Here is a 26815-nt window from a genome sequence, read left to right on the forward strand (position 1 = left end):
AGGCTCACTGATAAGTCTAAAACTAAACTCCTTGTGAGGCTGTCTGTACAAAAACCATTTCCAAAAGTCTCCTACCAGGTCTAACATCCTTTAATAAACACACTGACAGTTCTCCAGAACAAACACAGATCTTTGTGAAAGGACAACCCAATAACCTCCGCACAGAATAGTTAATACCTATCAAAAGAAATATCTTGTCTATTTAGCACTAAAGAATACCTGCAATTTATGGCACTATAAAGCTACTGGACACTGTACATACTGTAACTGGGTGCTTCAAAGATCTACATAGTCAACTTTGTCTATGAGACGTTATGGATGGTTAGACAGAGCTACCTTGACATTCCTCTAAACTGCAGTCACCAACGTACATATATGTGACTCATTGCTGTATTATGTACATCTGTTTCCACCTCCCAAACACTGGGGTAGGCAACATAATTTTGCATTTAATGAGCATAATTTGATGAATACAAAACATATCCATGGGGTACTCAGGTCAAAATCCACTTTAGTCCATCCCTTTCCACAGACTTTCACTTGCTGAGCACCCCTGCATAGATCTTTCCACATAACACGTTTTTCCCCCAGGCAACATTTTGTAAGGTTTATTACTTGACAGATAAAATCATTCCGATGGAAATAGCAGGAAACTGTCATGATTACTTGAGCAGACACCACTGACAAAAGGAAATTTGTGTCTGGACTGTTGCTAAAAAAATTTTCAGGCAATATTTTTCAAAGAGAAAATGGATTCAAAGGGACACTGTCAAGGTTTTAAAGATCAAAATGCATGACCTACAGGGTTATAATTGGATGGGGACAGTCCTCCAGTTTTTAAACATCGTTTGATTTGTTTTTTAAATCTAGCACAACATTCATGAGATTTTTGTAGGACTTCTAAAAACAACAGTGTATGATTCCTCTCTTGACTGTAGTCAGAAGCAGTGGGCTCTGCTGATGTTACTGTTGGTGCTAATGGTTATAAACAAATCCACTTCAGCATGACAAGGTGCTATACAATATGAAGTTGCAATTGCTGTTAAACAAGAAACAAGCAAAACTTAAGAAGCAAATCACCATTTGCCACATGGAAAAAGGGGCTAAAATATTTATTCATCATCCTCAGAGGGTTTTATAAAAACAAACTTAAAATAATAATTAACAGTTGGACAGTGATATTATTAAAAACAAAACTGAGGGGGGGAATGCTCTGACTTTTAACAAAATAAAAATAAAAAGCCAGATTCTGATTTTATTAGACGGTATAAATCAGGAGTGACTCCAGAGAAGTCAATGGAGTTACACTCATATAAAACAGTGTGAGATCAGAGGCTCAGATTGTCTCTTTCCATTGTAAGAGCTGGGGAAGGAAACACCACATAATTCCACCCCCTCTTCCTGTGCAGAGCCCATGCAGCATAAAGATCCTTCTACAGCAGCCAGGGAAGGAATGGGTGGAGCAAAAGAGGCACCTACCTGAGCCCTCTTTCGGTAAAGAAGAGGGGAGATCCATGTATGGAGGATTCTTCCATATATGGACCGGGAGGGAGGGGGCACAATCTGGACCACAATCAAATTCAGAGGGATGGATACTGATAGATTAATAAGTAATCCAAAATTCTAATCCACTATACTCCTCTAGTAAAGAATACTCTGGCTGCCCCAGTTTCAGTATCCTACATTACAGACCTAGAGATCCACGTTTGATTCCCAGGGCCAATCTCTTGCACTGTGAGCCAGCATGGACAGTGACTGCTATGCAGGCAATGCATAGTGCCTGATCCTAGAAGATAGTAACTGTTTTCAGAGTGAGCTGAAAGCACTTAGACCCATTCCTTCTGTATCAAAGGGGTATTCCATTTTCCCCCCTTCTGTGTTCTGTATAGTTAATCTCCATTTTGTCCCCTGATTTATTATCCTTGCCCTCACTATTACAAATGACTCTTGTTCTTTGGCTGAGGAAGCATGGCTAAGATTCTCTATGGAGCTTCTCAGCAAAGATAAAAATTTTATTTTAATTTTTATCTTTGCTGAGAAGCTCCATAGAGAATCTTAGCCATGCTTCCTCAGCCAAAGAACAAGAGTCATTTGTAATAGTGAGGGCAAGGATAATAAATCAGGGGACAAAATGGAGATTAACTATACAGAACACAGAAGGGAGGAGGGAAATGGAATACCCCTTTGATGGTTTTCAACTCAATATATTTCATCAGAGAGCTGGTCAAAAGAGGTAGGTATTTTCCATGAAAAATGTTGAAGGAAATGAAAATTTTGCATTTCTGACAAAAAAATTCCTAAAAAGTTTTAGCGGGGGGACTTGTCCTCTCACTTTTTTGCCATTTTAAAAAGAAGCAGGAAAGTAAAAATGCAATGTTTAATTTCTCATTTTTTGTCAAAAAACTAAAGATTTGAACCAAAATTATTTTTATGAATTTATTGTGAAGAGGCATTTGTTTTAGCCAAAACACATTTTCCATTGAAAAAAAGTGTGAACAAAATATTTTTTGACCAGCTCTAGAAGGAAAAACAGTTGATATTTGTTTCTGAACAGGCTAAATTTAGGATAAAAATTTCCTGTCATGCCTTGAAAATATGACGTACATGTATATTTAACATACATACATAGTTTCTGCAATTTCTTCTAAATTTTAAATCAAAACAATGCTGTAAGCAACACAAAAATGCACACTTTTCCAGGGTATCCATGATGAGGAAAATGTTACTAACCTCCTCCTTTAAAAAACCTGAGTTGCTCCTAAGAAACAAAAGGCATGGCATGTGTTGTAAATATTCACACAACTGAGCAATACATAGACAAATCAGTGCAGCTAGAAAATCGCAGCTGATAATGACAAGGGCTGCTGCATTTGTAGTCTCTTTGGATCCTTACAAATTTTTTTAAAATGTTACTTTTCTAAAAAAAAATGTGTTACTGTGCTTGTCAGTTTCAAGTTAAGCCTTCACTGGAAAATTTCTGGATATTCAGAATAAAAATAAAAATCTTAGCTCATCAAGTGACTGTTGCACAACTTATTTTTCCAACCTAAATTTCAATGGAGATACTTCTATCTTAAATACACTTCCTCCTTCTTTAGGGACTAAATCTGCAATTCTAAGAGTAACAATTTTTATTCAAGTGGCCCTATTGATTTCACATGAACCTGTTGATACAGCAGACCCATTGGTCCAAATATTATTAGACCAGTTTCAATCCAGGGAGGTGTTCCAGGTTTACACTGTTCTAACTGAGGGCACTGTGTCTGTGACTTCCATGGGAAAACTAGCATACGTAAGCTTTACTCACATGAATACGAGATGTAGGATCAGGCCTTTTCTCCCCACGCTGTTTGCCTGCCTCTGTAATACAGAATTCTAAGTACTGGAGATACCGAGAATCGGCCATCTAAATTCAATCCCCTTCCCTCTCCCATTCCTGCTGTTGTGTGGGGTTTCTAATATCTAAAGGCCACCTCCAGCAAGTGTTTGTCACAAGACATGACACAGATTTTTAATGATTCTGCTCTAGCCACCTCTCTCCAAGGCGTACATATGGAAGCATCAAAATGCATGAGAATACACAACAGTGGGGGGCAGGGAACCTTGTTAGCATTCTAGTCATTTGTAGCGAAAGGCTCCAGAGTGCTTTTATTTTTCACTCTCCCCAGAGATGGGAAGACACCAATAATCATATCCTCTAACTAGGTTTTTATTTGCCATTCTGAGTGAAAACGAGTCTAGTTCTCTATCAAGGTATAGAATATATCATACAGTTATAAGGGAGATTCTGTTCAGATAAGCTTGAGGTCAGGAATTAGGAAGAATTCAGATACCTAAGAACACGATGGACAGAATGCTGCTCTCTCACTGGTTTTACACCAGTCTAACTTCACTCATTTCAGTGGTTACTGCTGTTTATAGCAATGTGGGATCAGAATCAGACCCCATGAATTTAGAGGGGGAAAGTTAACCCTTAGGCTTCTGGTTAGATTGAGTCCTTTCCCTTTATGATGGACCACAGTCACGGGCAGATTTGTCAGCCTCCACAACTGGGGAAGATGCAAGTGCCTTATAACTCAGGTTAATCTTTTAGCTACAGTAGCTTATTGCTGTGACATCCGACTCAAGCTCCTGACATCAAAAAGTTGAAAAAACACTGCCTTCAAATATAGAGCTTTGAAAGTTAAATCAATATATAAACAAAACAAACAAAACAGATACAAACCAGGGTCACATCTGACATTTTTAAAGAATAAATTCCCCTCTCAAATGTGATTCTTTTGGTCAGAGTTCAACGTCTGAATTTCTTCAGGTAACACCTGGGTTAAATGATCTGTGGGGTTTCAAAGGCGTTTCCGACCAAGCATGTCTGTCCTTTTGGTTCCAAGGCTTTACCCTTTGTGTCCTGTGCTTTGTGCTTAGTTTGCTGACGTGGTTCCTAAATGCTTGGATTGCACCTTCCTCTCCATCATCTGCAAGTCAACTATAGCTCAGATTCATTCCCTGAATCGTACTCATCCGTGAGATTGGAAAGCTTTGATAGAAGCATGACTGCAAAGGAACGTCTGGCCTATTTTAAGAAACAAACACAAAACTATGCATCCCACGCTACGCAAGCCATCAGCTGTCTTCATAATAGCTGTTCCCACCTAAACACAAGGAGCAGTTGCCAGGGTGGCTGTGGATCTCCACATGTGAACTGTGACTCTCCCATTCCGGATCCACGGCCGGCTCTGTGATTCCCCGGAACAAGCATCTTCCGAGCTAGAGGGAGTCTTCACAATTAGTGAAAAGATCCACAACAAATGAATTTCTTTTAAAGCTTTGGGAAACTCCTCCATTTATTTTGAATTCTCAGTATTAGGAGAAGCAATAACAACCATGAGAAGAGTCATCAACTGCCCCTTTTACTCTTAGCTGCCCAGAATACAAGATACAGGAACAAGTTATTTATCAGCTGCATGACTAGTAATGTTGCAAAGTGGTCCCATTCATGTAACAACTTTTCCTAAACCATGAAAGCCATGCATAAAACATTTTAAGGGACACCGTCAAGATTCGTGGACCCAAAATCTGATTTTTCTTAAATATATTTACAAACATCTTGACACACTTTAATTCCTCATATGCTTTTTCTCTGCTTGAAATCAGTGTCAGCATCCAGTCTGGCATGGGGAAATCCACACAGGCTACAGAACTGGCATAGCCAGCTAGTTCTCTACTACCCATTCCCACCCACCTGGTTATAGGGAGTGTGTCAGGTGCCCTAGACCCAATGTAAACGACCTACCTAGCCTTCCCATGTTGAGTTCTCCTCTGGCACTTCTGAGGATCTGGTATCTTGAATTTACATAGCGTCTTATACCCTGCAGCACTCCAAAGTGCTTCGCAAACTTTGCCAACTCATACACAAAAACTACAGAGCAGGGATCGGCAACCTTTGGCATGTAACCCGCCAGGGTAAGGACCCTGGCGGGCTGGGCCTGTTTGCTTACCCTGGAGGGCTGCATGCCAAAGGTTGCCGATCCCTGCTATAGAGACTGAAGTGTCCGGCACTGCAATGCAGTTGACTCTGGGGAGGTGCATTCTAGGTGTTTAACTTAACAGTATCTAGCAAGACCAAACAACAGTTCGCACCAGGAAGTGGAAAGAACACTTGACATAATCGAAACTGCAAGGGGAATTTGAATGGGCAGAGTATATATACCTGAGATGGGGTTTAGCCAAGACTCCTAAACAATCTTCTAGGGGATTGTTAGGTAATAATTTAAAATACTTTGAAGTCTCCCTTTCAACTAAAAAAGTTATAAAACTGAAAGATTTCAAGCTATTGTACAGAATAGGAATTATAAAATGTTGCTTTTTGCATAAGCACATTTTCTTCTTGCCTTTATTGATGGACAGTCTGTGAAAGCACTGGAGACCAAACCCCTACTCCTCTCCTATACACACTCACGCGTAACGTACACACCCAGAGAGCAAGAAGCTGTTGAGTAAAGTTGCCCTGGCATCCTGTTGCATTAATACAGTGCAATCACTGCTTACCAAGGAGGGAGAGGGGAATTCCAATAAACCCTTTTCCCTTTCTATCAACCCCCTGCTGTGACCATGAGAAACTCAACACAAAGCAGTGCTCATGACCTCTCTGCTCCACCTGTGGTAGGTTTACTCGCATGATTTTGGAATCTGTTTTCAGTGGGAGCAATATGTAGGCCTAAGATCCTGCTACTCTCTGGATCTCTTGTTTGCCTATTTTTGTTCTAATTGTTTAACTTAGGCTCCATCTGAATGGATTTACAAAATGAAATAAGAGTGAAATAGTCCAGGTAGCATGTGAAATGTGTCAAGCACAATGATCTCTTCCACACTGGCATGAACGTGGGAAAGTTGGACTGGTCCCAAGAAGTGGCATTTCTGACACAAACGGAGAAGTGCTTGGATACATCACTTGCATTGTGCGTGATCTGTATAATCATCCATGTCCACATCAGAATCAAAGAGAGAGTGTCCAGTATAATCCGTGTCAGGGGTTTGAGAAATACTGTTCTCTGTCCCCTCCTCATCAAATGTTTCTGTCCTTGAATAAAAGCTGAAGTCCTGCAATGGGGTGTGAGGCTTGCTAGCTTCACTACTTTCCTCAGATTCGTACAAGGTGTTATCATCGTCCTGGTGCCACTCTGGCCAGAATTTCCTCCTTATTCTTTCACAGTACATAGCAAGATTAATCAGTTCACCTGCAACATAGTAAAATAAGCCAGTGTAAATACTCCTAATCATTAATCCTGTGACCATGTTCACTGCAAAGAAAAGTCACAGGAGCTGTCTAAAAGAAATCTTCCTGGCTTGTTTCCAGGGAGGCATTAGAGATCTCTTTCCAAAAGGCTAAGATACGATCAAACATAGTAACGGTGCCGTTTACAAGTTCAGTCAAATGAAAAATGCAAATGGTTGTGACTTGATTAACGTACCTATGGTAAGCAGGGTCAAAATGAAAGGATTATGTCTGAGTGTGGCTATAAAGTTAAGCAATTAGAATTAATCTTCATGAATGTGACTCAAAGGGAAAAGATTACTGATTTTATAAATCTGTCACAATAAAATTGTTATGCATTTTGTACAAACCTGGCATCCAAAGTCAGAATTTGGCCATACATATTCTATGTATTTATTAAAAGAATGTCATGCAATTGGAGGCAAATTTTGGTTTTGGACCACAAGATGGCAGTACTGTTTGCAAGATAAATTTGGCATTTGACACACTGAATTTTTACATGGTCACTGTAGCACACCCTTAGGTATTGTACACATTAGGGATGGAAGGATGGAATGAAAGTATTTTTCTTATATATTTATGAAGATATTATAAAAACCTCAGTGAAGGACAAAACACAACAGTACATCCAGGAAAAACACTTGTTGTGTGCAGTATTTCATAGCATGAGCAGCTGTCTGGTTAGGGGGAGTCAGACTGGAGAGTATTGTAGGGGATGGGAGTGTCCATCTGATCATTTTGGTAGGGCAGCTGGGTTTCAATCAATATAAGGCTAATTCTTGAAATGCATGGGTCCTCTAAGATTTTGCCTGAGATCCTTCGGAGATCAAGGTCATAGAAGAGAAGCATATAATAACAACAAATAATACCTAGCTCTTATATACAGTGTTTTTCATCAATAGATCTCAAAACTCTTTACAAATGTGTTTAAAATTCCAAATTTGATTCTGTTCCTCCAAATTTGTTATTACAATATTTAGCCCTTATATAGAACCAGATTCTATCCTTCTTCTACTAAAACTATTTCATGCCACGCCCCCCCTTATAGTCTATCACTTTTTTTTTTAATATACAGTTTTGTTCTGAACATTTATGTTAAATGGCTCAGGGGTGGGGGAAGCCTTCAAATTTATCATGCGTCTATGACTCCAGATCAAATGTGCTCAGCTTACCAATGAAAGGTGAGATCCAAAAGTCAAGATGGGCTCCTTCCACTTCCTGTATCTGCAGTAGTCATTAAGGTTATGATTTCACTGGGACTACTTGCAGAATATGATACTACTCGGTGTAAGCAAGAGAGGCAGCATCTAGCCCATAGTGATTTCATTATCAAATATGTTGCAAACATTAATTAATTAACAGAGCAAAGGCCAAATTTATTTAAACAGAGTGCTGTAGTGTTTAAGCTACCAAGTACAGCAATAGGAGCAACTAATGTGAAGAATTTCATTGGGGGGGGGGGGGGGGAATGAAGGCACCTTTGGATAGAAAAACAATATTACAGAGTACATCAAAAGACAGGACACTCTAGCTGAACTTCTAGGTTCATTCTGTCTTCAAATGTCATATGATCCTGACAGTGTTCTCCTGCATATTATAATGAGATCTCCCTGACATCCTGCCCTAGGCCTACAAGCAGAGAATGCTACCAAAAGAAATGTCCAGATCTCTAAGATTGTCTTACCTTTGATTAGTCTCTCAGGTCTAGTCCCTGGTAATGTCCACATTGCTTGAGCCAGGTGCCCAAAGACAGTGGCATCGAGAGTGGAAAGCTTTGGTCCCATGATGTACTTCTTGTCACCTGTAAATGGTAAAATGGTGAACAGTTATGGACCTGCAGGTACCTCCCCCAACTATCAATATGGATTGCATCTTTTAACATGTGTCTTACTGAAATGATTTGACTGGCAACCTGTATACTCCCCAAAAATATCCGGTTCTGGGATCTATGCTTTAGCAACTACATGTGGGCCAAATTTTGGCTTGGGCACAGAGAAGGTTCCCAGGGATGGACTCCATTATTGCTATGTAATCCTGTGCAAATCAGTTGGCTAATTGATCTATAGTGTTACAGAACCACCAGGCCGTCTGCTCCCCTTCTTTCTGCCATCTCCTATGCACTGAGTAGCAGAACCCACCATGGCATGCAGAGAATACACACTGAGTCGGTTTTGCTGCATTCAGGGCCTTCTATGCTATCAGTAGTGGTTGAATGTATGATTTCCTCCTGTCAGGAAAAAATCAAAGCTGATCCATGATTAACATCTTTGCTGAAAGGATGCCCACGGCAGCCCATGGGTATCCTGCACTAGTCTTTCACCAGTGGAGATCTGGTTTCAGGTCCTTCCTCAGATTACAAGTGAAAAGGAGAGTTGGTGACTTCAACTGAGTACTTACTTAATATTTGTCCAAATCCAAACCATCACCCCATTTGGTATGATTGGCAACTTCTGCTCAAAAGAGGCCTAGTGCTGGAATAGTTAAGTGTATTGCAGTTCCAGGCTACTGCATGCCCCTGGATTGGTGAGGAAGTTTGCAAAATGCCTACTCACACAATGCCTGGCTCTAGCCAGTACTGTTAGATCTCACATACACCTCCCCATTTCAGCCACACGTTTTACAGCAATTTAAACGGCTTAAGAAGGGTACCAGAATGACAGTCCTGGAGTCTGAATTCTTCTGCTTATCCACAGATCAGGCACAACGTGGGAAGGAGCAGCGGAAGCCCTACAATCTGGACTTCAAATCCAGAGGGAGTAATAGGTTATTTTATTCTCAGTCCCACTCAGTCACTTGGCCCTTCTGCTGAAATTGCCAACGATGGTGCAACAGTGTGATGGGGACACTAGTTCATTAGAAATGAAACTGAGATCACTAAGTCATTTCACCCAAGCCACTAAAGAGCAGTTCTATGTGGACTGCTGGGGAGGTGCTGTAGTGCTCTGCGCCCTTCCCCAGGCTGTACCTAACTAGCAGGAGCTAGCCCTAAGTAATGGCATTTTGTCATACATTTCTTTATGGAACTGAAATGGCAGTCGCATGTAAACATCATATTCCTTGAACTGTAAGGTCTGCAGGGCAGAACTGTCTTTTTTGTTCTGTTTGTACAGCGCCTAGCACAAAAGATCCTGGTCTATGACTGGGGCTTCTACATGCTACTACAATACAAATAAATAATTATAATCATAACACAGTAAGGTATGAAAGAAGATTCTTTTGAAAAGCAATTCAGAATCATCATGAGGAAAGGTACATCCAATATTGTATGGATCTGAATCATCCAAATCTATTCATCCCACTTCTCAGTGATAGTCTTTCTCGGTTTGGTTTACATTGCTCTGGTTTGTTGGGGTTACTAGCTTTAGGTTTATTAAACCACTTTAAGCAAAGCTGTACAGCAATGCAATGCAGTGTATTCCGAAGTACTACACACTCTACTACTCAAGCGTCCTACATAGTAGCAATGCAGCTTTGTGAATAACAGAGAATGACAACTTCCTCTAAGAAGTCAAACAGAATATTAAAATTGAACACTTTTTCCCTGTAAAAAGGCCAGTTACTACATAAGTCCATTGTCTAAATAGAACATTCAGGTAAACAATCCCTCTGGCAGCAGGAAATGCGGCAAATGTCTTTGTGGTAGTTACGTTGTGTCTAGTCTTGAACCATCTTGTACAAATCTCAAAAGTTGTGCCCAACACCACAGTTACATACTTTGAGCTAAAATCCCATTTCACCTGCCAATGCCAGGAATTTAACACAATTTAACTGTGCTTCATGCTCAAGTCCAGAACAGTGTAATGCTGGGAAGTAACACTGCATTTCAGGGTGGATTTTAAAAAATCAATTATTTTTAAAAATAATAAATTTAAAAAAAATCAGAATTTATTAATTTAAAAACATATTTTTATTTTAAAAAATAAATCTATTTAAAATTAAATTTGAAATTATGATAGCCTCACTTAAGGCCTAAGCTTACCATAATGTATTAAAATCATTTAAATTAAATACAAAATAATATTAAGCCAATTATGTTTGCTGCTGAGGTTTTAAAGAAAGTCATACCAGTGAATTAGTGAAAGTCACTAGCTAAGCACCCCAGCAGCCAGTGTTGCTGAAGTGCTAAGCCAGCTTTTTACAACAGTAGCCTCTTCTGCAGGTGCAGAGTGAATATTTTCTTCATTTCAATTTATTCAGCTAGTTCAGTTCAATGACAAATTCATTCAAATGTAAGAAAACAACAGGGAGTTGAAAAATCAGGAAAGCTTGTTTTCTTCTTCCAATCTATGAATAAAAACTAGATGTGAGAAGATGAGATCTATTAATTCTACACTACGGGTTTAGGTCGACTTTAGCAGCGTTAAACCGAATTAAGCCTGGACACGTCCACACAACGAGGCCCTTTCTTTCGACTTAAAGGGCCCTTTAAACCGGTTTCTTTACACCACCTCCGACGAGGGGATTAGCGATAAAACCGGCCTTTGCGGGTCGGAATTGGGGTAGTGTGGACGGAATTCGATGTTATTGGCCTCCGGGAGCTATCCCACAGTGCTTCATTGTGACCGCTCTGGACAGCGCTCTCAACTCAGATGCACTGACCAGGTAGACAGGAAAAGACCCACGAAGGTTTGAATTTCATTTCCTGTTTGCCCAGCGTGGAGAGCACAGGTGACCACGCAGAGCTCATCAGCACAGGTAACCGTCATGGAGTCCTCCCAGGATCGCAAAAGAGCTCCAGCATGGACCGAACGGGAGGTACGAGATCTGCTCGCCATATGGGGAGATGAAGCAGTGATAGCTGAACTCCGTAGCAGTAAAAGAAATGGAAAAGTATTAGAAAAGATCTCCAAGGCCATGAAGGACCGAGGCCATAACAGGGACACACAGCAGTGCCGCGTGAAAATTAAGGAGCTACGGCAAGCCTACCACAAAGCCAGAGAAGCAAACGGAAGGTCCGGGGCAGAGCCGCAAACTTGCCGCTACTACGCGGAGCTGCATGCGATCCTAGGGGGTGCAGCCACCACTACCCCAACCGTGTGCTATGACTCTCTCACTGGAGAAACACACAGGGAAGACGGTTCGGGGAACGAGGAAGATGACGATGGAGGTACTGTAGGTAGCTCACAGCAGCAAGGAAGCGGAGAAACCGTTTTCCCCAACAGCCAGGATATGTTTGTGACCCTGGACCTGGAACCAGTAACCCCCGAACTCACCCAAGACCCTCAGGGCACACAGGAGACCTCTGGTGAGTGTAACTTTGTAAATATTTGTAAACATTACAAAAAAAAAGCAAGCAAGTCTGTTAACGTGTATGGGGATGGAGCGGAAATCCTCCAGGGACATCTCCAGAAAGCTCTCCTGGTTGAAATGGGGTGATTTTATTAAGGGGGACATTCAGAGGCGCCCGTTCCTGCTATTCTGACCAGAAATGTTCCCCGCTGTTAACCACGCGGTGGGGGGGAGGGGTGAAGTGATCATCCCAGAGAATCGTGTGTGTGTGGGGGGGGGGGCTTTACTTGTGTTTGTGCCGCATGTTAACCGGGAAACCGCAGCCCCCTCCTTTTACATTGAAACCCCATTTTAAATGGACAACCCAATTCATCCTTGATATGGGAAATGCGCTGCTGTTTGCAACCTTTCCCGCATGCTAAGAAGGTTAAAATAGCCAAAACACTGTGGCCTACGATGGCTGCCTGCAAGCCGAAATATGCGACCTTGTAATGAAAGAGTGTACCCATTGTTCCCTAAAATGTGTCTTTTTTAACCACCTCTCCCTTCTCCTCCACCAGCTGCAAATGTTTCTCCTTCGCAGAGGCTCGTGAACATTAGAAAGAGAAAACGTAAGACGAGGGACGAGATGTTCACGGAGCTGCAGATGTCCTCCCACGCTGATAGAGCACAGCAGAATGCGTGGAGGCAGTCAATGTCGGAGATGAGAAAAGCCCAACATGAACGAGAGGAGAGGTGGCGGCCTGAAGACGATAGGTGGCGTCAGCTTGCAGACAGACGGCAAGAGGCAATGCTCCGTCTGCTGGAGCATCAAAGTGATATGCTCGAGCGTATGGTTGAGTTGCAGGAAAGGCAGCAGGAGCAGAGACCGCCGCTACAGCCCCTGTGTAACCAACAGCCCTCCTCCCCAAGTTCCATAGCCTCCTCACCCAGACGCCCAAGAACACGGTGGGGGGGCCTCCGTCCACCCAGTCACTCCACCCCAGATGATCGCCCAAGCATCAGAAGGCTGGGCTTCAATAAGAGTTAAAGTTTTAAAATGCAGTATGTCCTTTTCCATCCCTCCTCCCCCACCCATCCCAGCTACCTTGGCAATTATCCCCCTACCTCTGTAAGGAACTAATAAAGAATGCATGAATGTGAAAAAACAATGACTTTATTGCCTCTGCAAGCGGGAGGGGAGGGGAAGGTGGGGTGGGGTGGTTGGTTTACAGGGAAGTAGAGTGAACCGGGTCGGGCGGGGGGGGGGGTTGGAGGGTTCATCAAGGAGAAACAAACAGAAGTTTCACACAGTAGCCTGGCCAGTCACAAAACTCGTTTTCAAAGCTTCTCTGATGCGCACCGCGCCCTGCTGTGCTCCTCTAACCGCCCTGGTGTCTGGCTGCGCGTAATCAGCGGCCAGGCGAGTTGCCTCAACCTCCCACCCCGCCATAAAGGTCTCCCCCTTACTCTCACAGATATTGTGGAGCGCACAGCAAGCAGCAATAACAATGGGGATATTCTTTTCGCTGAGGTCTGAGCGAGTCAGTAAACTGCGCCAGCGCGCTTTTAAACGTCCAAATGCACATTCCACCACCATTCGGCACTTGCTCAGCCTGTAGTTGAACAGGTCCTGACTCCTGTCCAGGCTGCCTGTGTACGGCTTCATGAGCCATGGCATTAAGGGGTAGGCTGGGTCCCCAAGGATCACGATAGGCATTTCAACATCCCCAATGGTCACTTTCTGGTCCGGGAAGAAAGTCCCTTCCTCCAGCTTTCGAAACAGAGCAGAGTTCCTGAAGACGCGAGCATCATGTACCTTTCCCGGCCATCCCACGTTGATGTTGGTGAAACGTCCCTTGTGATCCACCAGGGCTTGCAGCAGCATTGAAAAGTACCCCTTGCGGTTTACGTAGTTGGTGGCTTGGTGCTCCGGTGACAAGATAGGGATATGGGTTCCGTCTATGGCCCCGCCACAGTTTGGGAATCCCATTTCAGCAAAACCATCCACTATTGACTGCACGTTGCCCAGAGTCACTACCCTTGCTATCACCAGGTCTTTCATTGCCCTGGCAAATTGGATCACAGCAGCCCCCACAGTAGATTTGCCCACTCCAAATTGATTCCCGACTGACCGGTAGCTGTCTGGCGTTGCAAGCTTCCACAGGGCTATCGCCACTCGCTTCTCAACTGTGAGGGCTGCTCTCATCTTGGTATCCTGGCGTTTCAGGGCAGGGGAAAGCAAGTCACAAAGTTCCATGAAAGTGCCCTTACGCATGCGAAAGTTTCGCAGCCACTGGGAATCGTCCCATACCTGCAGCACGATGCGGTCCCACCAGTCTGTGCTTGTTTCCCGGGCCCAGAATCGGCGTTCCACGGTATCAACCTGCCCCAGTAACACCATGATTTCCACATTGCTGGGGCCTGTGCCTTGTGAGAGGTCTATGGCCATGTCAATTTCCTCATCACTCTCGTCGCCGCGCTGCAATCGCCTCCTCGCCTGGTCCGGGTTTTGCCTTGGCATGTTCTGGCTCTGCATATACTCCAGGACAATGCGCGTGGTGTTCATAGTGCTCATAATTGCCGCGGTGATCTGAGCGGGCTCCATGATCCCAGTGCTAGCTATGGCGCCTGGTCAGAAAAAAGGCGCGAAAGTAGTATCTGATGGACCAGGAGAAGGAGGGCGGGAGGGAGGGAGGGAGGGAGGGCCGAGTGACAACATGGCGTACAGGTACAGGAACAGGGAGAAACACAAACAACTGTCACACAGAATGGTGCCCCCAAAGATTAAACTGGAAACCCTGGGCTTAGCAGGCCGTTGATTTCACGGAGGAAGGGGAAGCAAATGAACACAGAACAAATCTATTTTTTACATCTTAAGGTGGCAGCCGATGCTGCAGCATGAGTGACAGCCATACCAATATGACGATGATGGTTACCAATCATAAAATACCATCATCTGCCAAAAGGCAAGGGGCTGCTGCTGTGTAGCAATGCAGCCCCACGTCTGCCAGCCCCACGTCCGCCAGCACCCAGCATCGCCCTCGGCCTCTTCTGGGTGCTTAGCAGACAATACTGGGCAATTGGCAGAAAATAGTATATTATGACTGGTAACCGTCATCATCAAAACAGTAGCATGTCTGCCCAGGTGGCCATGATTGACAGCCATACCAGTATGACGACGATGGGTACCAGTCATAATATACCATCGCCTGGAAGGGGCTGGTGCAATGCAGCACTACGGCTGCCAGCCCCACGGCTATCACTCATGCTACACTGTCTACCGCCAAAAGGCAGTTAGCAGCTGCTGCTGTGTAGCAATGCAGTCCCACGTCTGCCGGCACCCAGAGGACATATGGTGACGGTGAGCTCAGCTGAGCTGAGCGGGCTCCATGCTTGCCGTGGTATGTTGTCTGCACAGGTAACCCAGGTAAATAGGCGCGAATCTATTGTCTGCCGTTGCTGTGACGAGGGGGGAGGGGCCTGACGACATGTACCCAGAACCGCCCGCGACACTGTTTTGCATCATCCGGGCATTGGGATCTCAACCCAGAATTCAAAGAAAAGGCGCGAACCGCTTCTCGGCTCGAGCTGTGGCGCAAACGTAGTATCTGACGGCCTAGGGGAAGGAGGGAGGGGGGCCGAGTGACGACATGGCGTACAGGCACAGGGAATTAAAATAAAGAACAGTGGCTGTGCATCAGGGAGAGACACAAACAACTGTCACAGACTGGTCCCCCCCAAAGATTAAACTGAAAACCCTGGGTTTAGCAGGCCGTTGATTTGACGGAGGGAGGGGGAAGCAAATGAATACAGAGAAAATCTATTTTTTTACATCTTAAGACGACGGTGCAGCGTGACTGATAGCCCTCGGCATCTTTCTGGGTGCTTGGCAGCAAATACGGGGCGGTGTATGACGATGGTCTTCAGGCCTATTGCACAATCGGCTGCTCGGGGAAGACTCTGCTAACGTGCGATGACCCGACTTGTAATAGGCCGGCTAACAGTCATAATACACCATTTACTGCCAAAAGGCAAGCCCCACGGCTGCCAGCACCCAGATCGCCGATGAAGGCTACCAGTCTACTGCACCGTCTACCGCCAAAAGGCAGTTAGCAGCTGCTGCTGTGTAGCAATGCAGTCCCACGTCTGCCGGCACCAAGAGGACATATGGTGACGGTGAGCTCAGCTGTGCTGAGCGGGCTCCATGTTGTCTGCACAGGTAACCCAGGTAACCCAGATAAAAAGGCGCGAATCTATTGTCTGCCGTTGCTGTGACGGGGGAGGGAGGGGCCTGACGACATGTACCCAGAACCGCCCGCGACACTGTTTTGCATCATCCGGGCATTGGGATCTCAACCCAGAATTCCAAGGGGCGGCGGAGACTGCGGGAACTGTGGGATAGCTGTGGGATAGCTACCCATAGTGCAATGCTCCGGAAGTCGACGCTAGCCTCGTACTGTGGACGCGGTCTGCCGACTAGAGCACCTAGAGCATTTTATGTGTGGACATACACAATCGGCTGTATACAACCGATTTCAATAAAACCGGCTTCTATAAATTCGAACTAATTTCGTAGTGTAGACATACCCTTAGGCTATGTCTATACTACAGACCTTACAGTGGCACAGCTGTACCGCTTCAGCTGCGCTGCTGTAAGGTCTCCCATGTAGCTGCTCTATTCTGTCGGGAGAGAGCTCTCCCATCGGCATAATTAAACCACCCCTAAAAAGTGGCGGTAGCTATGTCGGCGGGAGAGCATCTCCTGCAAACACAGCGCTGTCCACACCGGCGCTTTTGTTGGTGAAACTTTTGTTGGTCAGGGTATGTTTCTTCACATCCCAGTCTGACAAAAGTTTTACTAACAAAAGTGCTAGTGTAGATGAACCCTGAAACCTTGAAGGACATTGTGACAAGAAACAATCAGTTCAATTCACTAACTATATATAATACTTGCTTTGCTTTGTTTACTAAATCAGTTAGTTTTAAATGCAAAACATATTGTAATAAACTTACTTGTTTTTTCTTAGGTAGTTATTTAACTAATAAAAACTATTAAATGTTGGTTTTGCACATTATTAATTTAATTCCAATTTCTGTCCAAATGCAGCTTGACACAAGTCACAAGTAAAAATTTCATCATCATCCAGTAAATAAGAAATGCACCATTCACTATTTTCTAACATGATAAGATGCAAAAATTAAGAATCTGAATAAATGTGTGTTAAGCTGTATAATTTATTAAGTAAATATGTACAGATATAGTACATCCTCTTTTGTTAACCAAAGAGAGTACCAAATTTAGTCTAAAGGCTATATTTAGTAGCAAATCAACATGTTTTAATGTAAAAAGTAACAGAGGGTCCTGTGGCACCTTTAAGACAGAAGTATTGGGAGCATAAGCTTTCATGGGTAAGAACCTCACTTCTTCAGATCAATGAGAATCAACCTTTCTTTAGGAAAATAACAAAAGTACAAATGCAAAACAAGGTGAGTTAAATCAAGGTTCCTGGTTGCTGGCTTAAATTATCCTTAAATCACTTTGATTTAAATCAGTCCACCTTGCTGCATGTAGATGTTGGTACAGCCAGGGAAGGTAGTGACTGTTATATTCGCCTACTCTCCTACCCATGGCCTCATCTCACACCTGCAGCACTCCTAGCTGGGGGCGGGCAGACAGAAAATCTCAGCAGATCTCTTCAGACCATTAAAGCATAATACCAGACATGTGAGAAGAGAAATGGGGTTCCCAACCTCATTCTTCTGAAATGTTGTTCTCAGATCCCTAAAAACAAATGCAAACAAGACTGTGACTATGACTACATGCCTTAAGAAGGGATTAAAGGGGAGTAAAAACACCCCCTGACACTTCTGCATGGGCTACTTGGACTCTGGATTCAGGTGTAAGCAGGCACTCCCAACATGCCATCATTACAGCAGAGCCATGAGGCAAGTCATCACTGAGGCTACATCTACACTACAAGCTCAGGGGCAATTCACAGTTCACATACACATACTCAGGCTATGTCACTGAGACTAGCCTGGGTATAAAATAGTGTAGCCACAGTAGCACAAGCAGCTGCAGCACAGCATAGCCGTGCCAAGTACAAACCCACCTGAACCCCATGAGTACATCTTGGCACAGCTGAGCCATGCCAGCATTGCCCATGCTATCACAGCTACACTACAATTTATACTCACGCTAGCTTTCATCAAGCTAGCACAGGGATCGGCAACCTTTGGCACGCAGCCTGCCAGGGAAAGCACCCTGGCGGGCTGGGCTGGTTTGTTTACCTGCTGCATCCGCAGGTTCGGCCAATCGCGGCTCCCACATCCCTCGGCCCGCGCCGCTTCCCGCAGCCCCCATTGGCCTGGAGTGGCGAACCGCAGCCAGTGGGAGCCGCGATCGGCCAAACCTGCGGACACGGCAGGTAAACAAACTGACCCAGCCCACCAGGGTGCTTACCCTGGCGGGTCGCGGGCCAAACGTTGCCGATCCCAGATCTAGCCCCAAGAGATGTTAAGAATTCTGATTCTTGACCATCAGAATTTCCCTGAGAACTTCTCCTTTAAGATTTTAGCTAATTAAAAAGAAGAGAAACAGAATTCTCCACAGGGATTAGGACAAGTGCAATAAAAGGAGAGACCACCCTGCCCCACAAAGGTAATTTAAATTGCATCTCTCAGAGTGCTCACCTCCCATAATCACCAGTGCACTTACTTCACTGTTGCCCCCTAAGCATGAGATGAGCTCCCTGTGCTAGGGTTACCATATTTCAGCGAGCAAAAAAGAGGACGGGAGAAGCCCCGCCCTAGCCCCGCCCCTGCCCCTCCCACTTCCCGCCCCCCCTGACCTCCCAACCCTCCCCCCGTTCCTTGTCCCCTGACTACCCCCTCCTGGGACCCCTGCCCCTAACTGCCCCCCAGGACTATCTAAGCCTCCCTGCCTCTTGTCCCCTGACTGCCCCAACCTTTATCCACACCCCCACCCCCAGACAGACCCCTGGGACTCCCACGCCCCATCCAACCACTCCCCACCCCCTGACAGCCCCCCCCAGAACTCCCAACCCATCTAAACCCCTCTGCTCCCTGTCCCGACTGCTCCGATCCCTCTCCCCACTCCTGCCCCCTGACAGCTCCCCCCCAGAACTCCCAACCCATCTAAACCCCTCTGCTCCCTGTCCCCTGACTGCTCCGATCCCTCTCCGCACTCCTGCCCCCTGACAGCCCCCCCCAGAACTCCCAACCCATCTAAACCCCTCTGCTCCCTGTCCCCTGACTGCTCCGATCCCTCTCCCCACTCCTGCCCCCTGACAGCTCCCCCCCAGAACTCCCAGCCCCCTACCCCCCCGCTCCTTGTCCCCTGACTGCCCCCTCCTGGGACCCCTGCTCCTAACTGCCCTCCAGAACCCCACCCCCTACCTAAGACTCCCTGTTCCTTGTCCCCTAACTGCCCCCTCCTAAGACCCCCCCCCAACTGCCCACCAGGACCCTACCCCCTACCTGTACCCTGACTGCCCAAAACTTTCTCCACTCCCCCCAAAAAGCCCCCCCCGCCCCGTTTCTTGACTGCCCCCTCCAGAACCTCCCTGCCCCTTCTCCTGCCCCCCTTACCCTGCTGCTCAGAACAGGGTGTTGGGCTCTGTGCGAGCCGGACACGTGGCTAAGCTCCCCAGCACAACAAAACCCGGTCCCTGGCCCTGCACAACAAAACCCGGTCCCTGGCCCGGACCGGGTTGCAGGGGAGAGCTGCCCTTGTATCAGCACAAAGTGCTCTCGCTCCCGTTTTGCTACGCTGCATGGCAGTAACCGCTCCCAGTTGCAAAAGGGGAGGGCTGCACTTTGTGCTGAGACACTTGCTCAGAATGCAGGGCGGAGCTCCTCTCCAGCTGCTCCGGAGTCCAGCCCGGGACTTTCCTGCAGCCCTCCCAGCCGCTCCGGGGGAGGGGGGAAATCCCGGACATTGTGAGTGCTTTACAAATTCCCCCCGGACGCTATTTTTAGCACAAAAAGGAGGACATGTCCGGGTAAATCCGGACGAATGGTAACCCTACCTGTGCTGACTCAAAGCCAGTGCCCTCAAGTCCCTACTCAGAATCCACCTCAGCCATGATGCCTGTGGTAAACTGCTAGCTGAGAACAGCTGAGTGGCCAGTTAACAGATTCATTAAAATCTCTTGCTTATTTGCAACTGTAAAAGAAATCACAGAAATCTACTGAAGTCCCTGTGTGGATACCACCATTGATCTCTCTATGCTTCAGTTCCCCGTCTGTAAAATGGGACTAATATTATTTCCTTATTTTTCCCAGCGTTTTGTGAGGATACAGTCATTAAAAATCAGTGCTAAGATAGTTTGATAATGTGGGCCATTTAAATACCTAAGATATATAGACAATACAGCAGAGTACAAACTACACCACCTTTCTGATAAAGGTAGCATCTCTGGCAGTAATCTGTGTGGAAGGACTTTCTGAAAACTGCAGAAGAAAATTCTGATAAGAAAAATTGACTAAAAAGCTCTTAGCCCACATCTTAATGTGGTGTAAATTGATCTCTCTCTGTTGATTTACACCCATTGACGATCTGGTTCTTGGTGTCCAAAGTTAAGCATGAACTGTTATGTTTACTAATCCGCAGTTTTGCCAGGTCTTCTGGGATAGCTTGAGTATGAAAGGGGCTATACAAAATTCTACTTCTACCCTATTCTATGCATGCACTTACTGACACCATACACATGCTGATGTCTGCTTCAGAACGTTGCGATATTACTCTACCACTAGGTGAGGAGAAAAGCTCAGCTTCAAACCAAGCAAGGTAAATATTTCCACTCCTTCCACACAGAGAGACTGTCAAGTATCAGAGGCGTAGCCGTGTTAGTCTGAATCTGTAAAAAGTAACAGAGGGTCCTGTGGCACCTATAAGACTAACAGAAGTATAGGGAGCATAAGCTTTCATGGGTAAGAACCTCACTTCTTGTCATCACTTGCATCTGAAGAAGTGAGGTTCTTACCCACAAAATCTCATGCTCCCAGTACTTCTGTTAGTCTTATAGGTGCCACAGGACCCTCTGTTACTTTTTACAGAGAGACTGGGCAGCTGCCAAGTTATTCCTTTATGGAAACTATTTTTGGAGCTAAAAATAAATATTGTTGCTCCAGTGCATATTTGTCATGGTGCAAAAGGGGCTCCAAAGTAATCTGATCTGTAACAGTCTCAAAATCAACTCAAGATAAGCAGCCACTTTGCATTAGGATTTAGGCAGCACTTTAATCCTCCTACTGTTGCCCTGGGTTTTTCTAATTAAGAACCAAGAACCAATTGCCCGCTCCTATGGGAAAACTCATAGAAGGGAGAAGATAGGTGGGGAATCTGGTAGAGCTTTTTATTGAATTGTAAGGGTCAGGGCAATTGCACCCCTATGGAACATGCTATGGCATTAGACTCAGGGGTGAAAGTAACTTAAAGGACTTACCGGTACACAGGGCCGGGCTCGTGAGCAGGGGTGTGGGGCCTCAACCGGAAGGGGCGTGGCCTTTACATCCCAGGGTCCTTAAAATAGCCATTTAAAGAGCCCGGGGCTCTGGTTGCGATAGCTGGGAGTCCCGGACCCTTTAAATCACTGCCGGAGCCCCATGGTAACAGTAGCTGCGGCGGCAGCTGGGAGCTCCAGGCCCTTTAAATCGCCGCCGGAGCCCTGGGGCTCCTGGCCACTGCATCTACCCCAGGGCTCTGGCAGCAGGGCTCTGGCGGTGATTTAAAGGGCCAGGGGCTCCAGCCACTGCCCAGAGCTCAGGGCCCTTTTAAATTGCCAGCCTGGGGAAGCTGCCCCCTGCCTGTACGGTCGGCTTTGTACCGGCTCTTGCTGGTATGCCGTACCAGACCAGACCAGCTTACTTTCACCTCTGGTTAGACTGCAACCCTCATGGACACCCCTCACCCCAGGAATCAGCAGGAGGCCAGAACCCTTTGTGCTGGGGCCCTATGATTTCACAGGAGCTCTGGATCCTCAGAACTGTCTCCCCACACACAGTCCCTAGCAACAACTGCCCCTTAAAGGAGGATCTCCATTACAAAGTGGACCAACAGAATGTAAATGTCTCTTCCATGTGGGACAGTACACCAAGAACCTTTTTCAGAGCCTGGGGGCAGATGCTGCTGGGGAGACAGCTGAGCCTCCCTTCACATAGGAGGGTTATAAGCCACAATGTAGGAGGTCTCCTCTGTGTATAGATGCAGACACAATCAGCCTCCAAGACTGGATTTTCCAAAGGAACCTAAGGGAGTTAGGTACCCAGCAGCTGTCATTGAATTTCCTGGGAGCTGGACTTCTAACTCCAATATGCACCTTTAAAAATCCCAGCCTAGGTGATTATGTTAGGATATCCACACGCACTAAGGAGAACTCTTGCAGCAGTGCTATTTATCTGTCTAGGTGCCTATATGGCTCCCAGTGCTGTAGTGCCTGAATGACACTTGTATCAGCTGAAAAAAATTAAGCTTAGATAGGGTTTGTCAATCATAGGGAGAATCGTTTTGTAAAGACAAAGGACCAGATTCTGACATTCCATCGTTGACCAGGGCCACAAATAACTGCATTAAAATTAGTGGGACTAACACCTGGGAACAAGGTACTATTCAACAAGACAAATGGGGGCCAAAATTTGACCCAGTGATATTAGACCATTCCAATTAAGTATTTTATGTTGCTCTTTAACTACTATGTAAATTTCTGTGTTTCTCTGTGTGACACTGTATGGAATATGGGAGACACTTTATGATATTGTTGATACCAATATTATAAAAGTGCAATAAATCTTACCAGATATACCACGTAAGGTATCCATGGAAAAGTTACATTTCACTAAATATGATAATCTTGTTTATATGTTTGTATCACCTTTGTATTGTGAGTTATAGATATGTAGGGTATATCTGTGTTTCCAAACTTGTGCTGTGTTTCTGGGTGACACCCCTAGACAAATTGGCATCAGCACTACCTAGCTTGTTCGATGGCCCATCAGCTGTACAATGAACCCATTGAAAGGCCAGAGACTACACCTTATGAGTCAGCAAGGCATGTGGTATGCGTGTGAGCAGAGAACTCTAAAGCTTTTCCATGCCATGTGCTGTGAAACTTGTGTTTGGGACACAGGAAGTACAAGCCACATGGCAAAAGGAATATAAAGGGCAGCTGCATCATCTCCATTTTGTCTTCATTCCTGCTTCTTACCTCTCAAGTAACTTTGCAACAAACTGAAGCTCTGAACAAAGGACAGACAGACCCTTCCAAGCTGTGGATGTATTCCAGAGGGACTTTCAAGCCAGCAAACTCACCAAGACTGCTAAGAACCTGATACTGTATATAGACTGCGAAGTCTCTGAATATATCTGAGTGCTTTATCATTTAACAACTCTCTTCTTGTTCTTTCTTTTTTCATTAAACCTTTAGTTTGAGACACTACACGATTAGTTGGCAATGTGGTATTTTGGATAAGATCCAAACTAATATTGACCTGGTAACGTGGCTGACTCTTTGGGGTCAGAAGAACATTGTGTATAGTGAGCAGAGTTTTTAAATAACTTCTCACTGTACTGGACCTATATGCTGATTGGGAGCCAGAGAAGTGGAATGCAATAAAGGGGGCTGTGTAATTTCTTTTTTTATTTTTTTTTCTTCTTGATAATGTGTGGGGGATCAGAGGTACAGTTTGTGACTCGTTGGTGAGTTTAACTTTAGTGTTAACCTCCAGTTTTGGGAATATCTGCTCTCCCTTTTGCAGCCTGCCCTGACTTTGGCATTTTCAGTGAGGGCTGCCATAGGCACCCTGGGTCACACTATGTTCATTATTAAGTATACAAATTTCATGCAGACTGCCAGTGTCCTAAAAACATTCAGCATGTTCTGCTATCATGCTGTTAAACTGACACTTTAACAAACCAAACCAAAAAGGTGATCAACCAGTTATAGGAGAGAAGATTAGATCACAAATAGAGTTTTCTGATTGGCTACCCAGATGTCATCATAATGTCAAGCTTCGACTGTTTTTTATTTATAAATTCATTTTGCCTCATTTTTATTTATAAATAAACTTTTACAACAAGATATTTGACACTGCACTTTCAAGGATTATTGTGCTTCTCAAGCAGCTATTCACATGCGCTTCTGACTGATGCCTTACTTATTACATTACCCAAGATCTGCAATAATAAGCTAGGAGAAGTGTCTGTAAAGTCTTATTGCTTGATTATGGGTCTGATTTCAAACTATATACACTAGGAAATAAGGACTAGCACTTAATTCAGCACACTGTGCCTAGGCATATTATAAAATGTATCATTCTCAGATATATGACAAGACAATGTGGAAAGTAAAGCCATTCCATTGCAGAGAATGACCCAACAGCATTTTGAAACTGGGGGAAATGGAGGGAGACACTGCTTTATTTTATAAAACCACAAAACTGCTAAACAAATTAAAGTCATTTTAGGAAAAATAAATGAATCCTAGCAACTAGTTCACAAAGAGCCCAATGATACTCACCCAAGTCCTCGGCTAGCCACCAAACCATCTTTCCTCTACTTACAAATAATGAATTCATTCCCAGAAAGTTGGGATGAGTTTACAACTGATTAGCTACCCAACAAGGGCTAAATTCAAAATGGATAGTTCAACCAATTCTAATTTACTTATTAATTTAATTTACATGTGGCCTGATTTTCAGAAGTGCAGCTGTCTTCAATATCAGCTGCTAGAGATGTGAATCTCTGCAAATAAGGCCAGATGTATCTTTACATAGTGGTCCAGCTGTTGGAAGGAATGCAGAATATTGTAGGAGATCCCTGTTGATCACTTGACTTTCCAATTAGTGCCAGTTCCACAGAAGTACTGAACACACATCTGCTAAGATCTCCTCTAAACACACTCTTTGGAAAGAAATAATATTGCCACTACTACACCCTGAGAAGCACAGTTTGGAAGACATATGGTGGAGGTCTCACATAGCCAGTAGGAAAAATTGTAGATGATAATTTTTCTAACACCAAAAGTATTGCATCCGATATAAGGTAACTATTTTGGACTTCTTTATGATAAATTAATCACTGGACTGGAAGTTTGCGGTTGCCTAGGAACCAATGATGATGGTCTGATTGCATTCAATATGGGCAAACAGAGGACAGTTCCAACCAGAAATATACACACTCATGATGCTTCGAAAGGAAAATTTGGACAAAAATGACTGAGAGAACAAATTTAGACAGAAATTTGAATGAAAATTGGGAACTCTTTAAGACAAGTTTATCAGATGGCCAAAAAGCCATAATTCCAAAATCAAGAAAGAGGAAAACTTTGTCTACAAGCCCAACCTGGTTCAGTGGCAAAGTGAAGGCTGCAATTAGAAATAAAAAAAGCAAAATATAACAAATGGGGAAAGAGAAGAAAGATAGCATCAATATGAATCAGAAGTTATAGGGTGCAGAACAATGATAAGGGAAGCTAAAGACAACAGGGAAAATCCAGGGCTGGCAGGACAAAAGCCAAAAAAAGGGAGTTTAAGTATATTAGGAACAAAAGAAATCCTAATAATGGTATAGACCCATTGCTATATGGAAAGGGTAAGATTGTTAATAATGACACAGAACAGGCAGAAGTGCTCAATAAATATTTTTGTTCTATATTTGGAAAGAAGGAGGATGATATACTAATGACAATGATGAAGAACCTTCCAGGCCATTATCAGCTAAGGAGTAGAGCTGGTCAGCACAATTCTAGCTAAACAATCCCTCCTCAGAATTTGCCTATGCAACAAAATTGGAACTTTTCCAGAGACAGTCTAATTTTGCCAAAGTTCTGATGGAACTCAGCCAAAGAATGAAACCAAATTTCCCAATCAGAATTAAACCAAATTTCAAAATATTGAAATCCTCTTCAAAACAGAATTCCCTTTTTCCACACATCTCTAGTGAAGAGGATGTTAGACAACCTCTACTAGGGATAAAAGTTTTAACATTAGCAGACCCTAGATAACCATGCACCCAAGTGTCCTAAAAGAGCTAACTGAGAAGATCTCTAGACCGCTGATGTTAATTTTTAATAAATATTGGAATACCAGGAAAATTCCGTAAGATTGGAAGAGTGCTAATAATGTGCCAATATTCAAAAAAGGCAAACAGGATGATCTGGGTAACCAGATGCTAGATAGCCTAACATACATCCCAGGCAAAACAACAGAAAAGCTGATATGGGATTCAATTGAAAAAGAATTAAAATATATTAATATAATTAATACTAGTCAACGGGGTTTATGAAAAATAGCCCTGATTTCATTCTTTGATGAGACTGCAAGTTTGGTTGCTAAAGATAACTGCAATAAAGTTATCTAATATAGTTGCATGCTTATATCAATATAGATATAGTAATAGTTATATAAAATTAGTTTAAACTACTGTAAAACCTTAGGCTTAGTACTACCTGACATTCTGATTAAAAATTAGCATTATGTAATATCAAGAAAACAAACATTAAGCAGATTAAGAACTAGCTAACTGGCAGATCTCAAAAAGTAGTCATCAAAGGGAAATAATTATTGAAGAGGGGTATTTCTAGTGGGGTTCTTCAGAGATTGGGATTAAGTCCAATGCTATTCAACATTTTAATCAATGACCTGGAAGTAAATATCAAATCACTGTTGATAAAATCTGTAGATGACAAAGATTGGAGGAGTGGTAATAATGATGAGGATAGGGCAGTCATACAGAGCGACGTGGATCACTTGGGCCCATTCAAACAAAATACACTTTAATACAGACAAATGGAAAGTTGTACATCTAGGTAC

General features: G+C 44.1%; 2 protein-coding genes across 3 annotated transcripts in view; one reads left to right on the top strand and one right to left on the bottom strand.

The window, feature by feature from the left end:
- Positions 1-6195: 6195 nt before the first annotated feature.
- Positions 6196-26815, bottom strand: part of FAXC (failed axon connections homolog, metaxin like GST domain containing) — a 47640-nt gene continuing 27020 nt past the window's right edge. For both annotated transcript variants that reach the window (XM_065588228.1, XM_005301131.5), the window contains 2 exons: positions 8457-8573; positions 6196-6734 (listed from right to left, as the gene is read on the bottom strand). In XM_065588228.1, coding sequence (XP_065444300.1) covers positions 6445-6734; positions 8457-8573 — 407 coding nt within the window. In that variant the 3' untranslated portion in view covers positions 6196-6444. The remainder of the gene's footprint in view (positions 6735-8456; positions 8574-26815) is intronic.
- On the top strand, positions 11150-13123 carry LOC135982279 (uncharacterized). The gene is made up of 2 exons (XM_065588229.1): positions 11150-12017; positions 12562-13123. Exons 1-2 carry the CDS (start codon positions 11477-11479, stop codon positions 13029-13031), a joined length of 1011 nt encoding a protein of 336 aa, XP_065444301.1. The 5' UTR covers positions 11150-11476; the 3' UTR covers positions 13032-13123.

Source organism: Chrysemys picta, chromosome 3 (genome assembly GCF_011386835.1).
Source record: "Chrysemys picta bellii isolate R12L10 chromosome 3, ASM1138683v2, whole genome shotgun sequence".
NCBI lineage: Eukaryota > Metazoa > Chordata > Testudines > Emydidae > Chrysemys > Chrysemys picta.